Source organism: Acartia tonsa, chromosome 3 (genome assembly GCF_053477335.1).
Source record: "Acartia tonsa isolate MP-2025a chromosome 3, ASM5347733v1, whole genome shotgun sequence".
Classification (NCBI taxonomy): Eukaryota; Metazoa; Arthropoda; class Copepoda; order Calanoida; family Acartiidae; genus Acartia; species Acartia tonsa.
In genome coordinates this window covers 21,920,771-21,932,326 of record NC_137262.1, presented here as the reverse complement: position 1 = coordinate 21,932,326, position 11,556 = coordinate 21,920,771, and the positions used below count along the sequence as shown (strand labels likewise).

The window sequence follows — 11,556 nt, the reverse complement described above, 5'->3', positions numbered from 1 at the left end:
AGGAACCTATAAACAAAGGTTGTTAAATATAAGGGTAGAAAAGTTGATTTTCAAATGGAAAGTTTAGTGATTTTTTTCTTTGTTAATCTATTTATCTCAAATATCAAATTGATAAATTTAACTTGAAGCCAAATTACATATATTCTGAGCTTTTTAGGTTGGGGTTAATTTTGGAAGAAAAAAGGGTTTTAGAAGTTTATTTTTAGTAAAAAAGGGTCGAAAGCTGTCAACATATATTTTTATCTTTTTTCGGCTTTGAAAGTGTTTTTTACAGCCGGCTGCGAAATAATATATATTAACATAAATTTTTTTGCTGTTCTGGTAAAATAAGGGGGGGGGGGTGTAAGTTCTGACACTTTTGCGTAAACAGTGATTATATGCTTTGTCTTTGGAGTGAGAGAATAGATTATTTAACAAAAAAGTTTATTTTTGGAGTGTAGTTTTCCAATTTAAAAAAAAAATTGGATTTGGCCTCCAGGTTCAGGTGCTGCAGGCCTCAAGGTTGTCTCTGGAAAGATGAAGAAAAAAAGTTTTTTTTGAAGAAGTTATAGTTCAACTTATAAAACAAAATATGTATCTTTTATCTTCAAATGCGCAAATAACATTCAAAAAGATGCATATCTTGTTTTATTATTTGACTTCTAACTCTTTAAAATAAATTCTTTTTTCATTTTTACCTGTCCAGAGACAACCTGGAGGCCTACAGCACCTGAACCTGGAGGCAAAATCCAAAGCCTATAATCACTGTATACGCAAAAGTGTCAGAACTTACCCCCCCCCCCCTTACTAGTTTTTAGGAATCAAAAGCTTAAATGAGGGATGGGTAAACTAGCTATTAAACAGATTGAATTTCAAAATATCATTACAAATTTACATTAAGTATTTCGTAATTTCCTTAGAATTTTAATGAAAGTAAAAGATTTAGCGGTGCATTTTGAGTATTTTAATTCATTGATAACATACTTTTCTATTTTCTTCAAGTGTTCAAAAGTTCCCCTTATTTAAAATTATTTTGATTTATACCTTAAATATTCTAATCTTTGAGTTTATGTCTGTGTAGTTTTTTGGATATGAACAAAACAATCTCAGGTATAAGGGAGGTTGATAATTACCCATATGGTTTGACCCTCTTTATATTTTCTAAGAAATGGAATAAAATTAGAGGATTACACATTTAGACACTTTAGACAAAGAAAGATATATACAAGGATAGACTTTTTTAAAAATTTATTTATAATAATATCAAAACAATGTTTTCTAATATAGAAAAAGAACACATATAGTTTCTATTTACAGTATGTACAATTGCATTTTGATAACAGTTATTGATTAGATTTTATATTTAAATTAAGTTTTTATTTGAATCCCTTGATCAAGCAATGCATTTGTCTCTGTTCTCAAATGAAAAGTCAACAATGTCAATGATTTTATGTTTGCTTACATCATTGTCAATTTCATTTTTGAAGTTGTTAGCATATGTAATGGCCAATACTTTTTCTTTTTCAATATCTTTTATCAACGAGTCAGTAGACATATTGATTTCTTTGATTTCAACTAAAGGTTCATCAATATCGTTTACTGAAGTAGTATCTGCAATTATGATAGTTTTACACCTTTCTTCATTTCCATCTTTCCTTAGAATTTCACCATCTTCTTCATCAATTTCTTTGTTGTCATTTACAGATAGATCCGCGTTTATTGTATTTTTAGTTATTTCTTCTGATTTAGTTTCATCTGTTACAGTCAGAGCTTCTATTTCATTGCCAACAATAGTATTTGCTTCAAGGTCATGGGTCTTTTTAAATGAGTCCCTATCATTAAGGTTTTCAGAAAAAGGTTTTTCATCTTTATCTATGATACCAATGCTTCGAATATCTGTATCTTCATTAATTTTCGTTGTATCTTTTTCAAAGTCATTCTTATCTGAGATTTTATCTTGACTTTCAGCATCTTGATTTTCATAAGTTATATTGTGAGGAATGTTGTTTTCTTTATCATTTGCACCATTGTTAGGTTTATCTTTGTCTAGAATATTTTTCTGATCTTGCAGTCTTTTGTCATCTGCTGTTTTAGCCCAGTCTTGGATTTCATCAGTTCCCTGGAAAACAGTTTTGATAAATTTTTTGATCAGCTGGTTGACCTTTGGATAATATCTAACATACTTAAATTTAAAAAGTGGAGGGCTAAAGGTGAAAAAAGACTATAAAAAATCATTAGCTAACATTTTTTACAAAAATAAATTGAAGGATATAAATTTACCGTAAACAGAAACAGAAAAGATCCAACTATTTGAACAGCAGCACTGAAATAAAAAAAAATTGAGAATTTTTCAATTTATTTCCTGAAGGTATTCTGGCAACTTCACTCAAAAGCTTAGTGGAGCACACAACCCCCTCCCTTATGTTAATATCATTTGATAATAAGGGTAGGGGTAGTCTTAATGGTAATATTTGTTTACTTAGCTATATAAGATGAGGTTTGATTGGGTATTGGGTTTCCCTAAGGCCATTTATAGGCGTCAGCATAAAGAAAAGAAAAAACTCACTACCTCCTTATTTTAAATTCGTCGTATTTTTTAACTGGCTTTTTATAGGTTATTTTAGGTTAGGTTAGGTTATATTGGGTTAGGTGATTGCCCCACAGGCTAGCAATAGGAGAAAAGCTACTGTGAAAAATACGAAGAATTACCCCATAAGGTGAGATGTTACAAAAGGGACTATACCCAAATATTCTAATTTGTAATGTAATCCTTACCTAAGCCAGAAGACAGTTTGCCACTCGGGCATGGTGTTATCTCGGAGTATAAAACCCGCGACCTGCGGAGCAACAAATCCAGGCATGTTGGCTATTGTGTTCGAAAGTCCAAACACAATGCCTATAAAAAAATATTCAATGAATTTGTTTGATTTACTTTCAATTATTAGACTATTTGATCGCACAACTTTGTAAGCAAGTTTAACTAATAAGTTCTGCCTATTTATGGGCCAAAGAAATATATGCGACTCTATTGCTAAAGGCACGCATCACCAGTGAGAAAATAATTAAATGTCCTTCGTTTTAGTCGAGCTTGAAGCCATGCCCTGTCCAAATTTTGAGTAATTTTTTGACAACACGCGTAGTATATAATGATGATCACTATTTAAAACTTTTAATGTCATAAAATAAAGTCAAAATTGGTTGAAATTACGTGAAATTACAACCCTGAAAACTAGCGGCTTTGTATTATATACCTGAATAGGCCGGAGCAATATCCACAATACTTGCTTTACAGCCAGGAGTTACAAGAATATTTAGTCCAGAAATTAATATCAACAGGAAGGTTGCCAGGGCTGTGTTACAACCAGAATAACCTTAATAAATATATTTCATCTTATCAGTGGCAGAACTGACAAAGGTAGATGGTGAAGATTCTGATTATTGTCTTTTTTCAACAATAAAAATGTTAAATTAAAAATTACATTTAAATATTAATTAAATATAACTAAATAGTGGATTATCTTCAGGTGGGAAGGAGGTAAACCCCCACAATATATCTAAAAAAATATTTGCTTATTATCAAAATATTAAAATGAAAATACCTGCAAAAACAAAACATAAACCAGTAACCCAAGTTGCAATAATTGTGTTGACCTTACGGACACTGAAATATAAGCAGAATAATTTTAAAAATGTTTAAGGTAAATGATTTTTAAAATCTGAAAAAAATAAGAAAATAAAGGTAATAAATTGTTTGTATTTGACTTTTTATATAAATAGGATATAAATAATTTAATTCTACAGGACCTAGCTTTCTGTAATTTAAGTATTTTGGGGATAAATTGCACTTACTTTGATAAAGTAAAATTTAATGTTCTTTTTTGAAATCTAAATTTTACCAGATAGTTGACAAGAATTGTTTGTGTATTATCCAATCAGTAATCCAGGAGGCAAACATACAAACAAACAGTTGCAGCAAGAAACACAAAGATGTTAGAAGACCAGTCATTTCAAGATCAAATCTGCAAAAATAAATCAATAAGATTAAAAACATTTTCACTCTAAACTTAAATAGCTGACAAACCTTTAGAATGGTTGTTGATACAGGAAAACTTCAAACATATTGCTCTTCAAATTTATTTTTATTTTTTTTTAGACAGTAACCAATATCATAAAAATATAAATTTACCTTAAAATGGTTGTAAAATATGTTGGTAACTGAAAAATTAAAAATATTATTAGATAAATTAAGTATAATTTGCCATTTTTTAAATGAATCTTATAAAATAGTTGCTGTGCCCCTAGTGTTCAAATTTAATTCACCACATTTATTTTTTGTTTTATAAATAGCCTAAATCCTAGGATGATGTTGAACTTCCCTGATAACAACCTTTTATACGAGATTTTATCAGAAATACACATCCACAGTCCACACAATTCATGTTACTTTAGGTTATGATATGATATAATTAAAAAAGTGATATGATGACCTTTTCTATCATAGATTAATTTTACATTTCAAAACTTAATATTATAATACCTGTTGGTTTAAGGTATAATTTCCCCAGTTAAATGAAGTATGGGCCAGAATTATACCCCAAACAGGAACTGAAGTCAGAATAGATTTCCAGGGAGTTTTCAAATTTTTCCTAAATTAATTGGCTTGTTAGAAAAGAATATTTTTCCTAAACTTTTGTAATAAATGGTAAGTTATTTTTTTTATATATTTCAAATAAAACTCCGTAAATCATAATCTCATTTCATTTTCTCTCCATTTACATAAACTTAAGGTTTTTGCTATTTGCCGTATGGTTAATATGAGACTAATAATGTGAACGTCAGGGCACTTTTGCAGACACCGGTTAAACAAAATTAAACAAACTGAGTAAATATGCAAACATAATTTTCGTTCTATTTATACTTTTGCATTGTACATAATATAATTTAAAGAGAAAAAAACCTGAAACTAAGATTTAAAATGATACTTTTTGCCGTTGGAACCTAAGCTCTTTAGAATATATTCTTTTTCTTCTGTGGATATTCTAAATAATATTATTAAAAAATAAGGTTGGTGGTTTAAAATTTACTGTCGTATTTCTAAACATATTTTTTAATATCTTAAATTTATTTGAAAAATAATATGTATACCTAGGGTGTTTTTCTGGAGAATCATAGACAAGATAAAACCATACAATCACCCAAACCATGGAAAGAGCTCCAGTAAAATAAAATATTGATTCCCATCCAAAACTTTTGATAATGCCTCCAGCTAAAATTAAAAATCAGTATATTTTCAAAAAAACAAAAAGAATAGTTATTTCTTTCATCGTATTATAAACCGCTTTCCGCGGATATAGAATGTACAATTATATAATTTTTTTAGCCCGTGCATTCGGCACCTCGGGGCTAAAAAAAACTAGTTTTAATCTTATAATTGTACATTTCTATATTCGTAGAAAGCTGGATATAATATGATGCTAGACATAGTTTTTTCGTATGGATGAGATCCGGTTGCTATTCACCGGATTCGAATGTATACGAGAAAAAAAAGTTTACCTATGAAAAATATAATAGCAGAACCAAAGCTTAGACCAGATATTGTTATTCCCAGCAACCTAAAAATGTTTGCATTATAACTTAGTCGTTCAATCCTATCAAAAGGATATCATTTGTATGTAAGGTATTTTTATCTTTCCGATAAGATCTTGCTAACTGCTGAACTTATACCAGGTTTTCTAGCTATCTATCTTCTATTCTCTGTTAATCTATCTATCTACCTTGATCCATATAGGGGCTCATATACCTAGTGCACCCGCCATACTTGGTTATCTAGCTATCTATCTCTATTCTCTGTTAATCTATCTATCTACCTTGATCTCTCGCCTGGAGGGGCCCATATCCCCAGAGCACCGACCATACTAAGATATCCAGCTATCTATCTTTATTCTAGATGTTTATCTATCTATTTACCTTGATCTCTCGCCTGGAGGGGCCCATATCCCCAGAGCACCGACCATACTAGGAAAGCCAGCTGCATGAAACACACCCAACATTGCTCTTGATATTATTCCAAGGTATAGGTTTAACCTAAATAAAACAAGGATGATAGAATAATAAAGAGGGATAGACAAAAAATGTACAAAATGTTTTTAAAAGTTCCGTGAATAAATTATTAAATATATCTACTTCATACTGAATATTTTTATATGTATCAACAACATAAATGAAAACTTTAGCCTTTAACAGTTAGGGAGTTGAATCCATTTTTATAGAAGCAGAAATATAATCTATGATTATGGTTTGGACCCTCTAAAACTGTAATCTACCTTTTCACTTTCCCCTCTCTTGGTGAAGATATCTTCAACGCCAATACGATTTTTGAAATATAAGATTCTACTTTCCCTTCTCTTGGTGAAGATATCTTCAACGCCGATACGATTTTTGAAATGTAAGATTCCACTTTCCCCTCTCTTGGTGAAGATATCTTCAACGCCGATACGATTTTTGAAATTTAAGATTCCACTTTTGCCTCTCTTGGTGAAGATATCTTCAACAAGAGAGACAAAAGTGGAATCTTATATTTCAAAAATCGTATCGGCGTTGAAGATATCTTCACCAAGAGAGGGGAAAGTGGAAGGGTAGATTACAGTTTTAGAGGGTCTAAACCATAATCATAGATCATATTTCTGCTTCTATAAAAATGGATTCAACTCCCTAACTGTTTAACACAACAAAAGTAACACTTAGATAGATTGCCTAAAGATAGCCCATGAGGACGGGATACACCACGAGATCTTATTTTGGTGCATCTCTGAAAAAATCTTGCCTAATTGCTGGGCATGATCTTATAGTCAAACGCCCTTTAAGACAATTAATCCTTTGATTGCACGTCCTTTGTCTGGAAGTCCATACTACGTGTTGCGCCACAGTCGCGGGTTGCATAAATAAAGTAAGACTTACTTAACTAGAGGTGGAAATAGACATGTTAGAATTGAGGCTACAAACATGGAATATCCATATGTTCTCTTGAATCCATATCTGGAGGCTACAGAGGCTGCCGGGATCTGAAAATATGACATTCAAATATGTATGTAGATTATATTTTGTCAGACACAGTCAGTAAGAACCTAAATCGTAAATTTTTACAACCCTACTCACTGAAACTACAGAAAACCTCTAAAAAATTGCGACGTGGTTTAAGCTAAATTTTATTGAAGTATATATTTTCAACGTTTCCTGTGAATTGGGAAAATTCTCATAATCTCCCATCTAACCTCATTCTCGAATCTATTACTTTACTTATTACTATTACTAATAAATAACTATAATAACTATTACTAATAAAAATACATTATACGTATTTAATTTGACTGGATAGGTTTCGTGAGTTTTCAAAATTTTACTCATTTTTATTTTATTTTTTTGTAACATGTAAGAATGTATATCTTATTGATTCATTAACAGTAAGCCATTTTTTAATTAGTATTATATACTACTCTTTTGACTTCTAGTTGAATTCTTAAGAAAGCAGAGAGCCTTTCATTTAAAAAGTAATTTCTTAGGTTAGTAAAGTTCGGTAAATTGCTCCAATAATTAAATAGGTTGTTTTTCAACCCTCAAGAAAATTCAAAAGCTTTTGCTACGCTAATTATGAACGCTGTCGCGTTTAAATTAAATAAGCAAAGCTACTCTATAATTAACTTTGTCGTTTGTCTGTGTACTGAACATATGACCATAAACAAATCGTTTGATTCGATTTTTCATCAATAATTTACCCAAAGTTTAACTTTGATAAATATTTGACTTTTAATCGTATTTGTTACGTAAATAAAAATTTGTTTGTAAAATTTATGCAATTCTCTAGAACTAGAAAATTAATAAGATGATATTGTAAAATAAAGCATAAAAACGAGACACCTAGCGGCAAATTTTTGTACTCTGTAATATACAACTTTCAGTTATTTTTGTTAATCTATAATACAAAGTAGCTTGATGTCTGTCCGTCTGTTCCTTAAGATCTCGGTAACCACTGAATCGATCGGATTCTACTCTCCAGGGTATATACCTATTGGTCCTGTGGTGGTTTTAAGCTATTTTCTTGAGGTGTGGGACACCCCCAACCCCCCAAAAAACAACAAAATCCTCCCATTTTTTTAAAAAGAATTTGCTGAAGATTTCTTTGGTCCTTTTACGAATTTCGCCTTAATAGTTTTAAAATCACCTCTTGGGGCAAAGCCCCTGGAGGCTAGGGGCAAAACCGTTAGTATATATATAAACTAACGACATCGCCCCCAGCATCTAAAGGCTCTATATTCAAAGAAATATATAAGGGCAGAAAAATAGCCTTAAACCCTACCCAGACTTATTTATAGAAATAAAAAAGCCTAAAACCATCCTAAGACCTGTAAGAAGCTTCACTTTCGACCTCAAAGATGACCCCCCCACAAAAAAATGGTTTTACTTTACTCAAATTGAAAATAGGGGGTTGGGTTGACTTTTCCCACTCCCACCTTAAGTTTCCCAAGAGGCTTCTAAAGGTGTATCCGCTAGTAAACATTTGAAGCTGAAGATAAATATCCTACCGTAAATAAAGTATATCCATAATAGTAAGCTCCAAGAACTAATCCTCTTTCTTCAGGAGTCCAGTCGAAAGTTTGGGCTTCAGTGGCAATAACTTCCTCTGTATCATTACATCTCAATTCCTAAAACAAAACAGAAGATAAAAGAACAAAGAATATAATATTAAGATTAAGGACAATTATGTCTAATGACTATAATAAACGTTCCATGTAAAAATATATATAACAAGGATGACAACATCCATAAGTAGCAAAGCTCAAAAATTATGAGTGCATATTGGAAAAAATTTACTATAGAGCAGTGTCATACAATAATCATCAAACTTGATAAAAAAGGGAAATCGTATTCATGAAGCCTTTAAAATCACGCAACCTTTAAATCACGAAAACTTAAAATCTAGGAATCGATTTAACACCGCAATTGATAGACAAATTTTAATGAAACTTAATGGAAATATGTAGAATATGAGCATATTAAATTCCTGATAATTTCAGCCGTCAATCCTGAATAGGAATAGAGAAATTCACGAAAACCTACATATCTAGGAATCGATCTAGCACCCCAATTAATAAACCAATCTTAATAAAACTAAGTGAAAATATGTAGAATGTAAAATAATTAATCTCTGAAAGTTTTAGTCTTCCAACTTCAATAGAAATTGAGAAAATCACGAAAACTCGAAAATCTAGAAATCGATCTAGCACCCCAGATAACAGACAGACGGACAAAACAATGTATAGATTAGATGGGCAAATGTCATCGGAATCTTCACTAAAATTTCAGCTGTCTATCTTGAATAGGAGTCGAGAAAATCACGTTTCCCCCATAGCGTTACGGACTGAATGACGGATAAAGTGAATTATAGAGTAGCGTCGCTACTACAAAAAGCGAAGCTTTTCTATAATTAGGGTCGGTCCGTCCGTACGTCCGTCCGTAAGGGATAGCTTTTTTCGCTAATTTAGGCATGTTAGAATTGTCCTGTTTATTTCAAACTTTGCAAGGTGATTCCTGTAGTAGTTAGGTACGATTTAGAAAGCGTAGCAACTCTATAATCATTACCAGAATGTCCGTACGTCCATTTTAAATATGTTGATTTTTTTACTTTTTTAACAACAAATTTTTATGTGATCTAATAATCCGATTGATCTGATTTTTGGTATACTGATTCCTGGGACAACAAAGTACAAAATTATAAGCGACGCAACTCTATAATCAAGTCCTAAAAATGTAAGTATGCCCATAAACATTACTCTGTATCAAGCAGTTTTTCAACAATTTTACTTACAATTTTGCTTCGACATTTATAAATTTATATTCTGATTATTTAGTTCTGACACTATACAAGTGTTAGTGTCCGTTTGTCCTACCGTTTCAGTGCTTCGCTTTTATGGATGTTGTCATCCTTGTTTTAGAGATTCATCACTATTCTCTCCCTCTTCCCCTCCCCCTCCTCCCTTTTATCTAAATGTTATGAACCTTAAACCACACCATAAATTGGAAGAAATTACTTACTATGGTTTCATTATAGATTGTTGTTATGGAGGTATTCATAGGTTTCATATGGTCTCCTGTACACATGTAAAGCTTAATATATTATGGATAAATTTCACATAACCGTCGTCATCATACGATTTGTTAAATGGTAACAACCTGAAACGATTTTTACAATTAAGAGAATGATCAAGATCATGCCATCGTCCGCCCGTCCATCCAACCTTGAATTGTCATAAAAATATTTATTTTTTACAAACCTTCCCAGCACATTATTAATAAAAGATTTTGTAACTACTATGTAACAATAAAATGTTATTTTTAATATAAAAAAAGTCAACTATTGTTGAGATGATTACGTAAACAATTATTTTGTCCCTCATTATTATACAACAAAAAATAGCTTTTATTTTCCTAGCATAGGCACCAAAGCCATTGAGATGTTTAGTCTGCATAAATACTCGTTCGCTACTCCAAAAAATCCTAAAATAATTTTTAATTTACAATATTTTTAGGGATAGATCTATGAGAGGTAAATCAATTTTCCGTCTAGTGCATCAAATCAAAATTTGGTCCAAAACAAGCCGACTTTAGATTTTGTGAAAAAAATACATAGATCAGTGTTGCTTAATAATATGAAAACGAATTCGGATTCCGATTTTAATTATAGCATAGCTACCATACTACTATTGTTTGTCTGTTCACCTATCCAGTTAAGCCTTGCATGCGTCTGTCACAGTCAATTGAAATAAGGAAGGTCTGTCTTCTCCATTATTTCACCCCATATTGGTTTTACACACCCCTGGAAATCGCTGTGCAAGCCACTATTTGGGTTTTGAACGTTAGTAATGAAAATCATGGAATTTTCCATAAATATAAGATTATAAATCTATATAACAAGATAAAATATCTAAGATACCTGCAAATGCTAAAATATATCTACACAACAACTTCATTTTTGCAGAATAAGATTATCTATTTTTATAATTCACATTAAGAAAATTGTTTAACAACCAAATGCACTATTCGTTTATTATAACTTAATGTTTTCCAACCCTTACATATTGTCCACTTGGGCGTTTGCAGGCTACTAATCGTTATAATGTTATTATAGGATAATGCCCGACCCCTTAAGTAAATTGGTGATTGATGGTCAGTAAGGGCATAAATAGCATTTCTTAAAAGGGGTAAAATTAGGAAGAAAACATTTTATATTATTATATAATTGCTTCTCAAGTCAACACATTTTTATTGATAATATACTTCAAATTTGTAAATTTTATTTTAGGGGGGGGGGGATAACCCCCTTTCACAGGCAACTCTGATAACAATTGGTATGATTGGTATGTACTTCCCCTTGGTAACTATATACATAGAATATTCGAGAATTAATACTTATTATAAGTATGAACACATAATTTTCAACTATAATGACAACGCAAAATTACGTCTTAAAATCGTTTCTTAATATTCGTTAACTAAGATTTGATGTGCTTTATCGGTAGCTCA

At 31.2% G+C, this 11,556-nt stretch overlaps 1 protein-coding gene across 1 annotated transcript; it reads right to left on the bottom strand.

Moving 5' to 3' along the window:
• Nucleotides 1-1,169: 1,169 nt before the first annotated feature.
• LOC145313626 (sialin-like) lies at nt 1,170-11,123 on the bottom strand. The gene is made up of 17 exons (XM_080153113.1): nt 10,967-11,123; nt 10,464-10,530; nt 10,069-10,126; nt 8,559-8,678; nt 6,937-7,040; nt 5,947-6,063; nt 5,533-5,591; nt 5,125-5,245; nt 4,962-5,018; nt 4,517-4,625; nt 4,166-4,194; nt 3,876-3,998; nt 3,579-3,640; nt 3,231-3,350; nt 2,755-2,875; nt 2,260-2,302; nt 1,170-2,098 (listed from the first exon to the last, which is right to left on the bottom strand). The coding sequence occupies exons 1-17, from the start codon at nt 11,001-11,003 to the stop codon at nt 1,373-1,375; spliced, it is 2,073 nt and encodes a 690-aa protein (XP_080009239.1). The 5' UTR covers nt 11,004-11,123; the 3' UTR covers nt 1,170-1,372.
• Between the last annotated feature and the right edge of the window lie 433 nt (nt 11,124-11,556).